The following is a 13997-nucleotide window of genomic DNA, read 5'->3' as shown; positions in this document are numbered from 1 at the left end:
TGAATTATCTTGGGGACCCACCGGGGGATTCTGACCTCCGGGTTTTGGAACCACTTAAAACCAAAAACCTTTCTAGTTTAGTCGCATTGGCATCACGTACTGCAGTAAGTCAAACACTCACAGACTTATTTTTGTTGTTAGGTTAATTGACGGGTCTCAGTACTGAGTAAATTACCCTTGGGCACATGAATAACATGTCATATCTGACAGTGGAGTTATATTCTATTTAAATGCCCTGACAAAAAGAAAATCCTCTTCCTCTTCCACCATAGGCTTATTTTATGTGGAGAGCACAGAGATTTTCAGGTATTCATAGTCGCCTCTTTTCCTTCCTCGTTTATTTTGCAACCTCTGCTTGTGGCTCCGGCTTCTTTCAGGAAACCCCATTTGAATATGTTGAGGGAGGCCACGGTGGCTCAGGCACCCAGGGCACACTTTGATCCCTGCAGATCTGAGAGTCTTTTTTTTAATCCCGAGGTTGAGCGAGTCACAGAAGCCTTGCCCTGCCAGATGTTTGGAGACCAGGCTCCTTCCTGTGTCTCCTCCTGCTGTCGCCTCTGGTGATCGCATCGGTCCTCTCGGGCTGGAGCTCGACCCGGAGTGTTTCAGGACACCAGTGGAGAAAAACAGAAAATTATCCATGGAAATCGAATTACCCCACCCCTCCAGACACACACACACACACACACACACACACTCAGCTCCCATTAATGCCAAAACACTGGGGCGTGACCTGGAAACTCTCAATGTGTTTGACGGACGTTGGGTTAAGTGATCTAACAAAGCCCAGTTCTCTCATGTGTGAAACAAAGCAGATTAGGGAGTGAGATGATTTAGTTATGTGTCTGTTTCGCTCTATAGCTGACATCAGGCAAGGCAGCTATTCTCACTCTTTAGCAAAACTCCCTGCAGTGTTGCATTTTCTGGTGGCAAGAGAGCATTAAAGAACGTTGTACTCCAGGCGCACTGAGACGTCTGCAGCACCAACCTTTGATTCCCCATGTTTTGTCAGAGAAAAAGTTAAACATACACAGCAAAGTCATGTAAGCCGCACACCCAAGACGATGTCACCTCTTGTCACCTGTCTCCCGAACCTGAATATTAATACAACGTGTTTTCAAATGAGTCACATGCGGGCGTGTGCAAAGAGAAAGCCGTCGCTAGCAAACAGCAGATATGATCAGAGTGCTGCTTCTGCTCCTCGGCGTGGTAAACAGGATGGTGCTGAGGATCAGTCAGAGCTCACTTTATGGTTTATGAAAGCTGAGCGACTTATGTTAACAGGCTTTTTGAAGATTATAGTTGCGGTAAACATACATGTCAAGAGAGAGGCAGTGATAAAGTGGAGCCACAACACAGAGACCAATTACCTCTGAGCCTTGGAAGATAGTTAACCTGGTCGTTGGAAGGGATGAGAAAAGAGAAAAATTGCACAGAATAATTGAAGCCCATGTTGACTTATTGGCTATAGTTATCTCCCCTCAGTGCATAATATGGTACAGTCAATAATAATTGATTTTGTTTGTAGCCCTGAGCTCTCTCTGGGCTTTATAGCTGCAGCTGGGTGAGTTCATTGGAAATGTGGAGGCTGTTTGAACCACACTGAGGTCAAAGCCACACTCACTAAAACATCTCACTACTTTCCTCTTTTCTCGCTCCCTCCCTCAGCCCTTCGTCTTCCCACATTTCCTCCCACAAGGTTTGTAGCCACCAGGTGCTGCTCCACGAACCACCACCACCACCACCACTACCTCTTTCAAAGGGGCATCAGCAACAACATATCAACATGCATCTGCTAGACAAATGATACACCCTCTTCATGTTCTCTAGACAAATACGCTCCCACCCTCTCGCTGTCTCTCGGTCTTTTGATTGATCTGTCTGTCTCCACAGATCACAGAGCCTCAGCCGGATGCTTCAGTTTTAGGCAAATTACAGGCTCGACATAGCGGCAGCAGAGATTTGGAAGGGATAGGAAAGACTCAACCTAACGGAAGGAGTCGCCTCTGTCTGACGCTACCTACGTAATCCTCTTAATGTCAGTGGGAGTAGTTAACAGGATGTACTTCCAAACTGCTCATCATCACAATTCCAACAGAATAATCTCCTCAGACGTAAAATCTAGGTAGACAACTGGTACTCCAAGTTCTCTATAATTTCGCACGAGGATTGACTCATTTGATGTAGTTTAAAACAAACTTTTTCCCAACACAAACACAGATCAGTGTGTTATTTCTGTGCACAAAATAAAATTTGATATCGTAAAAATTATAGATTAAATTACATGGGAAACTTAATACCACTAGTTTGCATGTTTAATAATTTTTTTTGCCTGGTTTTCTTGTAATTCACATCTCCCTCCTTGCTGCTTACTTTTCACTTGTCCTGCTAAGTCACGGTTATAAATAACATACATTATGTCTGCGACAAAATGATTGACCTCCACAAAGTTCAGATATTTGTCCTCCACGACAACAGTTCGTTCCAAATCTACTGTCTTGGGAAATGATTGATTTCAGTGTAAAACATCCTCTGTTGCATTAGTGAAAACAGATGCAAGAACTACTCTTCCAACATTATCTGTAGTTCGTGACCAGTTTGTCTTATAATTTAAAGCACACGAGTTCCTAGATGTCCAAAATGACGAGAGCAGCAATAAATCTCAGGAGTCATGAAAAGTTCTTGAAATCCTTTTTAACTTCAGTTATCTGTTTGGAGTCTTTGGATGCAACGAAGGAATTATGTCTGTGTTAGTGTGCGTGTGTGTGTGTGTGTGTGGGTCTGGGTTGCACATGTCTCATTTAGACATCAAAGGCCCCTGCTGATGATTTTTCCTTATAATCCATGCCTTTTGGTGCCTCTGCTCCCTCCATCTGAATAAACAAAGCCCAAGTGGTTCTCTGTGGTCTGGGAGAAGTCAGGTGATTGCAGCACATGATTTGGGAAGTGAATCGATACATCTCTAATGTATTAAAAATCCCATTTAGCAGCTCTTTTATGTTGTTTCTGAGGAGTATTTTGATTTCCAAGGGACTTCAAAGTAGTATTTAGAGATGTAAAAACGAGTCATCTGCTGCTCTTGAAGAATAAAAGAACTACCGATCTCAAAATAATTCCGGCCCCCTTTAGCTCAAAAAGCAAAAAAGTACAATATGTAAGTTTCTCAGCGAGAAGAGCAAACTTTTGATATGGAGAAATCAATATTGTATGAGCTGCCTCGGTATTCCCCGGAGACCATTATTCCTCCCCAGCCCAAACAGCAGATATTACCCACGATCATTTAGCAAACCCCTGGTGTGAGCCACTGACTGACCCCTTCCCAGCTCGGCCTGCCCGCATCCAAGCCCCGCTCCGCTGCGAGAGGCCAGTTCGGTTGCCTTCGTGCCTGTAATATATCTGCAGGAGCAGCATTCCTCTGGGGCTGGCCTGGATCAAATGGCAGTGATTTCCCAAACAGAGGCACAGATGGGCTGATGGGAGTTCTGACCCATCCTCTGATCTGCTACACGCTCTAATCGCTGCAGGTCAGAATGGATAAATGGTGTTGCTCAACCCCCGTGTGTCGTGTTTTGGGCTGCACATCTGCAAGAAACCATTACCTTTTTTTTAATAATACAGTATTTGTATTATTAAACAAAATATGATTGAACCAAACTCAAACACAAATTGGTCTTAAATAAAATAATGTAGTGCAATGGTGTTCATGTGAAGCACGCTCAGACTGAAAATGAGAAAATGCCATTGTTAAACATTGCACAATGTTGATCTCATTAGCATGCTAACATTAGCTAATTAAGAGCTAAACCCCAAAGCACAGCTGATGGAAATGTTGTTATATTTGCAGGGGTAGGGTCATAAACCAACGTACCAAATGAATGTTTTACCTGATGATGAGGCTCGATGAAATGTCAGGGGATCATCAAAGACATTATAATGTATCCCAGGGGGACCATGAATATTTCATGACAATCCATCCAATAGTTGTTGAGACCATCCAAGACCACAACTATCAATCTCAGAGGAAAGGTTGCTCTAGTTCAAGGACAACGTATCCTCGTACCAACGTGCGGTCGCGTCTAGATAGTAACCCCAGATTCGGGGTAACGCTCGTTCCTCACAGTACATTTTGTTTATATTGCACCCAAAAGCTTGATGCTCTTAAACGCCTGTGTGCATGCTCAGAGGTTGCGTGCCATCTCTGGAGGCTTGCGCCACGGTGCCACGCGCAAGTATAATAAAGCTTGACGGATTGCAAAGCGCGTGGCGACATGTTAATGTAAATGTATTTTACGGGGGAGGCGCTGTTTTACTTATTGTGTTTGAATATTAAGTCTGCGAAAAATAAAATATTAAATGCCGTTTACATGCCAGCGACATTGATTGTATTGCATTTACATTTTCAAATATGATTTAACATTTGCATATTGTTCACTGTACAGCGGGGCTGCGACTTCCTTTTGCAACTTAAATGTCAAACAGCTTTTCCACTCCACCCCAACATGCTTCTCATGTTTATCTGCAGACGGACATCACTTATTTTTTTCTGTTTGGCCAGCTCACATAATTCATCTTCGATAGCTTAGTAAATTTACCAACGACAGCCGGTAAGATCTTTTAAGACAAGGTAACATACCTAGAGGTACGAGCTGGCCTCTGAAAGCAGAGTCTCTATCACTTTTTTGAAATTGTGAAATTGCTGTTTTTTAATATATACTAATCTTTGTTGACAACACGGACTATGCAGACTATTTTACAATCCGATTGAATTTAGAAACCTTGTCAAGGACATTAGGATTCATTATTTGTGATTGTGAGCTTTGATGCAATTTCATGGGAAGAAAACATTTGCTTATCAAATCCATTCCTGCATCATTAGCTGAACAATGTCCTACATACAGACTTTGCTTCAATTAAATGTAGGGTGCAAACATTTTATGTGTTAGTTTATTTTTGTTTCATCCCAACGTGTCATGTGATGACAGTAGCTCTTTTAGACCTCACAAGGCGGAGTAGCAACGTTGTGCAAATTATTTCAATGTAATATTTTAAAATAAGTGCTTTTGACAGACTTTTTTTCACAGCTATTTTCTTCAGTACATGAGATTTATCCAAATCTCCTCTAATACTCAGGGGTGACACGGATTCACACAGCGGTCGGTTAGCACCTCTGAGTCACGGATAGATAAGATTCACGGGAAAAGTTAGCTAATATCTCAGAACTGACAGGAACTTTCTGGGCATTTACAAAGTGTGACTTTAGTAAACCTGCACCGGTTTGAATAACATCCAGAAAGCTGAGGAAATATGGTGGGGTGGAAGGGGAGCTTTGATGTATAGGATTGAGATGTGATGAGGTCTGTTCAAAGTGAGTACAAAGTAGTGTTAAGATGGAAAAAGCAAATGCAGCTTTAGTCAAGGTAGAGAAGCCGAGGTAGCGAGAGATGATGAAGAAATGGCCCGTCTCACCCGAAACGTAGGCAAAGGAGATGAAACGTTATCTGACATTAAATATAGATGCTTCCTTGTAAAGGTGTCTCGGCTTTAAAACACACTTTTGTAACCTATAAATGTTGAAACCCTGGGAGTGCTGTCGTCGGAGAATGTAATAAGCCTTCATAATTGGGTTATGTTTGAATAATCACGTAGCTCGTTATCTTTAGTATGTCAATATCCTTTCTGTGGTGCAATGAATAATTAATTATTCAGTACACTGTTTTGAACAATCAGGGAAAACAACGCTACGCTGGCAAAGATTTGGTCATCTGCTGGAATGGAAGCAGCCGAGAGTAAAGAACAAGTCATTCACTGAATGGGAATCATAATTGACTTCTTTCTCTGACTCGATAAGCCACAGCTTGCGATAATTGTGTCATTGGTCTCAGGAGGAAGCAGGAGGGTGAGCATCTAGATTCCTGTAGATCTGCTGAGTCAGCGTGGTGCTAATGGTTGACTCTTCACTTTAACGTTCATCCAAATCACCACAACACTTAAATTGTATTGGTGTGGCAGCAAACTCCTTTTACCTTCAGCAATGGAAACCAAATTGATGCTCGACACCACGAGGCTGATGGGAAATAACATACGTTTGATGCTGGCGAACTCCGATTTTAAAGGAATAGTTCAGCATATCGGGAAACACTCATTCACTTTTTTTGCTAAGAAAAGAAAAGAAGATTGATACCACTCTCATTTGTGGACACCCGGTATGAACCTATATCCATTAGCATAGCTTAGCATAAAGAATGGAAACAGGAGGAAATGGCTCTGTCCAAAAATAACAAAAGCCACATACCAGCACATTGGATGATTTTACAAGCGTTTGTTTGACCAGACCTGGCTGCACTTCACTGCTTCTATGCATCTCATTAGAAACTTATGAACTTCAGCAGAAAAATTTCAACTTTTTGAAAGACAGAATAGACACTGTAAACAACTCGCTATACCTTCCTCATTAAAGCCTCCCGGCGGATGCAGCACTAACCAACTCCTTCTTCAAATTCAGGATGAAGCCAAGTTTAACTCCTCCTTGGGACAAATGTTCAATGCATTGAAAATAATTCCTCGACTCAAACTAAATGTATTCAATTGTTCCACCTATTATTAAGTGTGACTAAAACACTTAATTATCTCCGACAAAAATGCACAATTAATCGGTACACATCTACGCATTATTATTATAACTCACATATTGACTAAAATACTGTAAATAAATAGGATTATCAGCATTTTTCAGTCAATTACTCTGTAGTCACAGTGTTTCAGGGACTGTTGGTAAATGATGAAAGCAACTTTCCAGACGATCACAGCTGTCAGGTTTATATTAACTACCCAGCACTACATTAGAAGTTATCTTGGCTTTTTGTCGTCGCCATCTTGATTTCTTAGCGACTAGAAGTGACACAAGAGGGTGGAGCGCTCCGAATGCTGAATAAGACATTTGTAGATGATAAAGATGTGACGATTAACTTTCATGAACTAAAAGCAACAACTGAAGACAACTCCCACAGCGGACACCATCGTGGTCGTGACCTGTGAATCACAAGCTAGCCTCGCTCTGAAGCAGAGCTGCTTATTGGTCTATTTTACTCTGGGTGGGACCATCATTTACTAAATGGACATTATGCTGTGTTGAAGAGCATTTGAGACGTGAATCATTATTTCAATGTTTACAACGTTAAAACAAGTGAAAGGTCGGGTCGTTTTCTCACAGACAACCAGACCTTTTGGCCGTTGCAAGCTTAAAGCACTTCCACATTGGCTTCACTTTTCAGACCTACCGGTTGCGTCCTGGTTTTAGTGTGAAGGAATGCTAAGATCTCATCTTAGCTCAGTGTAAACACATTCAATAATTACGTTTATCTTTTTTTGTGGGTTTTGGTCTCATGGAAAGGGAAGATTCTTGAATGCCCCACAGTCGTCTCCCCTCTGCCTCCTCCATTTGTAGCTATTTAGCTAATTAAACCCGAGCCTGCTGTGCACCTGTGAGGAAACATATAATTAGATGTTGTTTATATGTATGGATTTATGTAACGTTAAGCTCTTATTGAGTCAGCCCATTGATGAAATTAAATAATCTTCAACCTAAACCAACGCAAATTTAAAATGATTTTTTTTGTCGTTGTCACACTGGGGTGCAACTTTACAAAGTGGAGGGCAGAAACTGTTTCCCACTGCTGTCATCACCATCAGTATCACGTCGGTGCTTGTTGTTGGTTTGCTTGGTTGGATCACTGCCCTCATTTTTCCTCTGTTGCAGGTCCAGTGATGAAGCTGCAGCAAAGAACTCCTCGCCGGCGGGGCCAGCAGCCCAAGCTGCTCAACAGCCCTGAAGACAGCCTGTACTACAACCAGCTAAATGTGAGTTCAAAGTGCCGATAAAGGCCTTTGTCTGACTTTGGTTCCACATGATAATACAATTAAACCTACCTGTGCCAGACCCTGGAGCCCCACCCCCACGCTCTCTGCCTCTTGTCTTGAACATGTGCTTATGCTCTTTATCTGTTGCTTTCATGTCAGGATGTCTGCCTTCACGGTGAATAATTGATGTGGTTTATCAAAGCTGAGCAAGATGCATGCTTCATCAGACTCACTTGAGCCCTTTGATCAGAAAAAATTATGCTGTGACTTCTGATATTATCAGCATCTGCTCGCATTCAACACATAATCACTTTGAATTAAAAATTAATGACTCTCTGCTCATCTTTTGACTGTGTGCTCTTGGCCCTTTCCTCAGAGAACTCTGGATTACCAGGGGAGCAAGAGGAAGCCGAGAAAACTTGGGTAAATAACTGCTTTCCTACTTGCAGCGACTCTAAACAGAGCAGGCCCTTTGTGGAATAGAAGAATCCAGAAATGGAGTTGTTTTCTTATAATGTAAATGGAGAACCAACAACAACAGGCTTCTTATGAGCAGTTGTTCTGCGTCATGAGAGAAGGGGTTACATTGTAAGGCTTTGTCAGCATGCTAATTTTAATGGTTGATGGTCTGACTTATATTTTTACTATAAATGTGTACTGGTTCAGCTCAGTATACTTAAGATGATGACGCGTGCGCCTCAACGCTTTATCTGCAAATACTGTTTGGCATCACAGTTACATTTCTCTACTTTCTTGTCTTCTTTCCCATCACAGTCAAATCAAAGTGCTGGATGGAGAAGATGAGTACTACAAATTACTGTCAACTGTGGAGTCAATCCCTGAGGAAGAGTACGTGACCGGCCTCCCCCCCTCCCACCCTTTCTAGTGGGCCTCTCGTCAGTCAGAGCTGAGCCTCACAACCATGTCAACCGGTAAGACAGACGCAGCAGACATGTCGACAGACACTCCAAAGAACATCCGTCGTGTTAGAAGTGCCGTGGCATGTGGAGCAAGTAGCAGCAGGGCAGAATAGTTGACCTGTGCAGGCGATGCCCTCAGCTGGGAATCCAAAATGGTCAGAAAGTATTGACAGGAACAACTTAATCATGAAGTTATATTATTACAACAGCATTGTGCTATTTTCTGTTTAGTAAGCCACCTTTTTTTGCCATAATGCCTGAATGTAGTTAGAGATGTTAAAACTATCAAGAAGAGGGGAAGAAGACACCAAACGCTGTCCTAGTCCTGTGCTTGACTTGCTGCAGTTGTGCCTCTCTCAATGTGGCAAAAACGTGTACGAATATTATGGTGTTTGTCATTTTACCAGCTGCATTTTAAAAAACATGCCCTTCATAAGAAATGATCATTCAGCTTACAACAAACTGCTGTGAAATGGTACAGATGTTGCATCAATAAATGAAGGCATGAAAATACACGTAACACAAATAATACATCATCATGTGGTGCGCTGGGGAGGAGGGGAGAGTTGGAATGAAAAGCATTTTGCAAAGTCACATTGAAACACTTAAACGCTGCGTATGCCAGGGCTGCAAGACAAATGTAACCGACTCTTATTATCCATGTATCTGCTAATTATATATTCATTGATTCTTCTCTTTTAAATGTTGAAAATAATGACAAATACCTGAAACAAAAGAAATGTCTTCAAATGGTTTCTTTTGACCGCGTGTTGGAGCATCAGTAAAAAAGAAAAAGAAATCACGTGCCCGTTCGGGGCGTGGCTGTTTGGAACGGGCGAGTTACTCGGCTGCAAGTTTGTAAAAATGCTTCCTGATGGTCGGAGTCATAACCTGATTGGTTAGGGTGAGCGAGTGAAAGAATCTCAGGGGAAGCCAATCGGAGGAAGAGGAGCTTGAGTCATGCCTTTGCTATCCGAGGATTAACATAGGCGAAGCAAAAGGGAAGCATTTGATGTTTATTGTTTTTGTATCAGTTGAATAAATGACAACAATAACTTCGAATTGTAAGGATCATCAATTATTTTAGTTTAACATCTATTATTGATTCAGCATTGTTCCACGTTTATTTTAAGGAGCACTTTGTCTTGGAGGCAAGGTGCTTCTTCTTTTCAAATGTCTTGGTGTTAACCGGACTTGGTCAAATCTACCTATTTCACTCTCTAAAAGGGATCCAGAAAAAATCCTTCTGCCACCCCAAAATGTCCCTCCGAGTTCTCCCACAGCGAGCCGCCGTAGTGAGACGGGCTTTGTGCGGTCTGAGTGCTGGAGTCCCCACATATAGCCTCGCAGAGGCAGAGCTAGACCTCACTTTGAATGTCACCCTAAATACAGGAATTTTCTTTTAAGATGTGAAGTGTCGGAAATACAGGGCCGGCGAGTTGATTTGCAGAGCTTTTTTTTCTTCTTTTCAATTTGCATATCATTTACTGCATCTCCCTTTGTTGACACCCGAGGGCCTGAGAGGAGATTTTGATCTTAATAGGGAGAGTAGGGTGGTATGACTGAGGATCTCATCCTCCTTACACTCAGCGGGGAAAACATTAGAGCTCTGCCTAGATAGCGAGTCAGAGATAGCGGCTCACTTGGGTCCAGGTTCATGCGAATCCTGGTGTGTTTAAAGTGTCCCAAAGTGTTCATCAACTCTCACTGCTCAGTACTCTGAGGGTCAGACTCGGATTGAGACTCTGAGGACTGACTGCAAGTAGTGGAGGTATACTTAATCCAAAATGTGTTTAACGTTACACAAGCTCTGGACAGTGTAAGATGCTAATAATGTAAATGTATTGCATTCATGTTACAATATTAGAACATGTATAAGAATAACAGCAGAAAAATATACACATATTTATGCAGAAAATGGCTCCTGTCAGTGTTGCATTATCATACAGTATTGGTGTATTATTACTGATGTTACTTTTTATGCTGTAAATTTAATCTGTAGCAATGCATTTTATTTGATAAGCTCATATAGCTTTTGTATAGAGAACTTCATCTGCAAGCAAACTAGTTACTACATTAGTTTAATACATGGAGTACAAAGTTACAACAATCTTTCCCTCGTAGTAAACGACAACGAGGGAAAGATTTAAGTAGATTAAAATGGAAATATTCAAGTAGTTTCCAAAAAGTGGAGTTTAGTACAGTTCTTGAGTAAATAAATTTGTTACAATGCATCATTGCATTATCTAAAAATTGTGTTTCATATCAATAAATCCTGTGGTTGTTTGAGTTTTTAAACTGTCATTCAAAAAAGACGAAATCATCTGTTTTCACAATCGCATAATTAAGCTGCATCAATAAAAAATTCATAGAATGTTCAAATCATTGTCATATATAACTAAAAGGAAATCTAGGAGTAATACCCCAGACCACTGGCACTGATCCAATGTGGTGTCACAGTTCTTTCAGAAGAATTTCACCTCCGGTTGCAGCCATGGATCCTGCAATAATTAAAATCCTCGTTGTGCATTTCTCCCTTGCTGGGATAGTTGGTTCCTCTGAAGAGCAGTCTGAAATAGGTCACCCCAGCACCCTGTAGTGCATCTTAAAAGTACACTGAATCTATTAAGTGTGATCATGCTCCCTTGATTATTTTGGCCCTGTTTTGCCACGGAGAAGAATTTCAAATAGGCTCAGTCGTTTGCATAACAAGGTTGGACTGTGGTGACAAATGGCTCCAGAGTCGGTGTTTCTTCCCCTCTTTTTCTCTGCCAAATTAACTCCCTGGCTGATTGCCTGCTTTAGCATATGAGAGGAAGTGAGCGGAGGTGTGTACATAATTACCTTGGTTAGCTGATTATGTGTTGCAAAAGGCGAATGTTATGAAATACTGTCGTCACTTTCACGCAAGCTGCTCTGACCGAATGGACTGGAGCTCCTGTGTTCGCCTGGTCCTCTTGTTGGTCTGCGGGCCGGACGCTGTGTCGCGTCAGTGTTGGAGACTGAAACCTGCGTTTTCTTTAATATGTCTGCGTAAATCCAGCTCCCTCTTGTTTTTCCTCATTAAATCTGATAACATCTGGTGTGCGAGCGAGGTCTCCTTTAATGTGGCTACCGTCACTGCTGGTGTTATTCTTGCCATTTAAGCTATTTGCTTCATGCGCCGCACTTTCATTAAAGCAGCAGCCACGGTCGCCCCAAACACTGTTATCCAAAGTTTTAAACCACCTTTATGAAAATCGCTCGAGCCGCAGCCTTAACAAATGATGAAAAGCTTTTATTTTCTAAAGAAGCATACTTACCACTTCACCTAATAGTGATGTCTCACTTCAAAGAGAGAGCACGATTAGGCCAACATTGTCCTGTTTCTATATCCTCTGAGTTCAAAGGGAGAGTTTGAATAGCAGTATTTCATGTGCAGCCTTCTCAAATACTGTTTTGATGCAGTTTATGTGCTTTTGAAATATCCAGATGTGTCAGATTTTCACCACAGTAGAATATATCATTACGATTGGATACCACAGTTTGAATGCAATGTCTTGTTTTGTCATCATTTTTGGTTCCCACCAACACAAACATACATCTAGAATAGCTTCAGACCTAGCACGGTGAAGATATTCACTGGCTAATGATTGGGGCCAAAGAAAGCGACATACATGAGCGTCAACCAGATGTCAGATGTGTCGAGGGCTCTGAGCAAAAGAACATTCCCTAAAGACGGCATTAATAAAGAAGCTGGTTGAGCCGGGTGGAGACAGAGAGAGAGGCATAGAGGAAGGAGGAGATAAAAGAGTCTGTTGAGTCGGCTGCATACATCAAAGGTCTCTTAATGACAAGGGGTGCCATTAGGGTTACAGTGGCTTTTGTTTCAGCTTCCTCACACCTGCAGTTTGTTGAGGGCACTTTAAGCACTGTTTTGTTGTTAACATTTGCATGAGTATATACGGCATGCATGAGGAGATGAGAGTTTGTTCCTGGCTGCTGATGTTGGTGGTGACCAAATGTTTTGGTCAGAAAGAGCTTCCTTTACATTTGCATCAAAGAAATGTAACCATTCAGTTGCTTCCTTGTGTAAAAGCAAATATAAAACTAGAAAAAAGGTTCATGTAGATTAGAAAGGGAAAAAAAACAGAAGGGGGAAAGCTGTTATCCTCTCCGCCAAAGAAGATACTGACATTAAAGTTTTCTCGCTGCCTCCGGTGCTGGAATGGGATTTGACGAATCAGAGCGTGAAATTGTGATTAGCCTCTCTCAGTTTGCAGAAGGACTGGGGCACGAGCAGACTTGGCATGGCCAAAGGTGTAACCTGTTCTGTTTTGACCCGGTGCTGCTTTCCCAGATGGTGGGACCAGCTGCCGTTGAATAAACGCTGGACGGGTAACAGTGTGAGAATTACCACGGCCTTGTTTCAGTTTGGGATGCGTCACAGAAAGCTGGTCTTTTCACCACTGCCAGGGGGAGCAGCGACAGATCACCAAACTACCTTTTCATTGAGGTCGGAATAAAGTAATGTCCGGTACAACTGTACACATATAATGTATCTTATTTGTGTGGTTGTCCATGGAGACTGCCATTTTGTCAAAAAAGCATGATTTCATTGTATGCCTCTTACGGTCATGACCCGGTCAATGGTCTTTCCCTTTTTTCAACTTTAGTTGTATTGATATTTTTAGGATAAATAAGTGGATTGACATGAACAACATAGCACTTGTAATAGGTTAAACTAATAGGCATATGTTGACATGTGTGTGAATGGATTATTTCCATTATTTGACATCTTGTATCTGCGAGTTAAGATAAAAATGTCTTCATATACTTTATTTCCCCAAAGTAAAATCTTTAATTACTTAAATGAACACATTAATATCGATTAGTTAGCCAACCGCAACATATATTGTGAAAAGAAAGTTACCAACCTGAACAAATACAACTCACTGCTAAAGTGAAAGAACATATAATATAAACTAAAACCACCTGTTCTTAAACGCTGACGCCCTCTAAATAACTGCGGATCATTCGGTTCATGCCATCACAGCATTTATATGGGGATCTTATTATTGTAATATTTCCTGGGAGAGCACTGTAGGCTGTAACCTTGAACATCATCATAGAGGGGGAGAGTTTCCCTCTTTAGGGGTGGATTAACGCATCCAGGGTGGGCTGAGAGAAGGTAAAATGACCTGTCCCGCCCTTCGTGACCCCAGGCCAATCCTGCACATT

The 13997-nt window shown here is 41.8% G+C and overlaps 1 protein-coding gene across 6 annotated transcripts in view; it reads left to right on the top strand.

Moving 5' to 3' along the window:
• The window catches only part of myo3b (myosin IIIB), a 59596-nt gene that overhangs the window by 44750 nt on the left and 849 nt on the right, over nt 1-13997 (top strand). For 5 of the 6 annotated variants that reach the window (XM_056426746.1, XM_056426773.1, XM_056426759.1 and 2 more), the window contains 3 exons: nt 7757-7857; nt 8234-8280; nt 8632-9839. In XM_056426746.1, the coding sequence (XP_056282721.1) occupies nt 7757-7857; nt 8234-8280; nt 8632-8743 (260 nt within the window). In that variant the 3' untranslated portion in view covers nt 8744-9839. Of the gene's footprint in view, nt 1-7756; nt 7858-8233; nt 8281-8631; nt 9840-13997 lie in introns of those variants that run through there. The other variant, XM_056426754.1, reaches the window with a different exon arrangement.

The sequence above is a fragment of the Pseudoliparis swirei genome, chromosome 2 (assembly GCF_029220125.1).
Source record: "Pseudoliparis swirei isolate HS2019 ecotype Mariana Trench chromosome 2, NWPU_hadal_v1, whole genome shotgun sequence".
NCBI lineage: Eukaryota > Metazoa > Chordata > Actinopteri > Perciformes > Liparidae > Pseudoliparis > Pseudoliparis swirei.
Note: the sequence above shows the minus strand (reverse complement) of the source record. Positions and strands in the feature narration are given on the sequence as shown.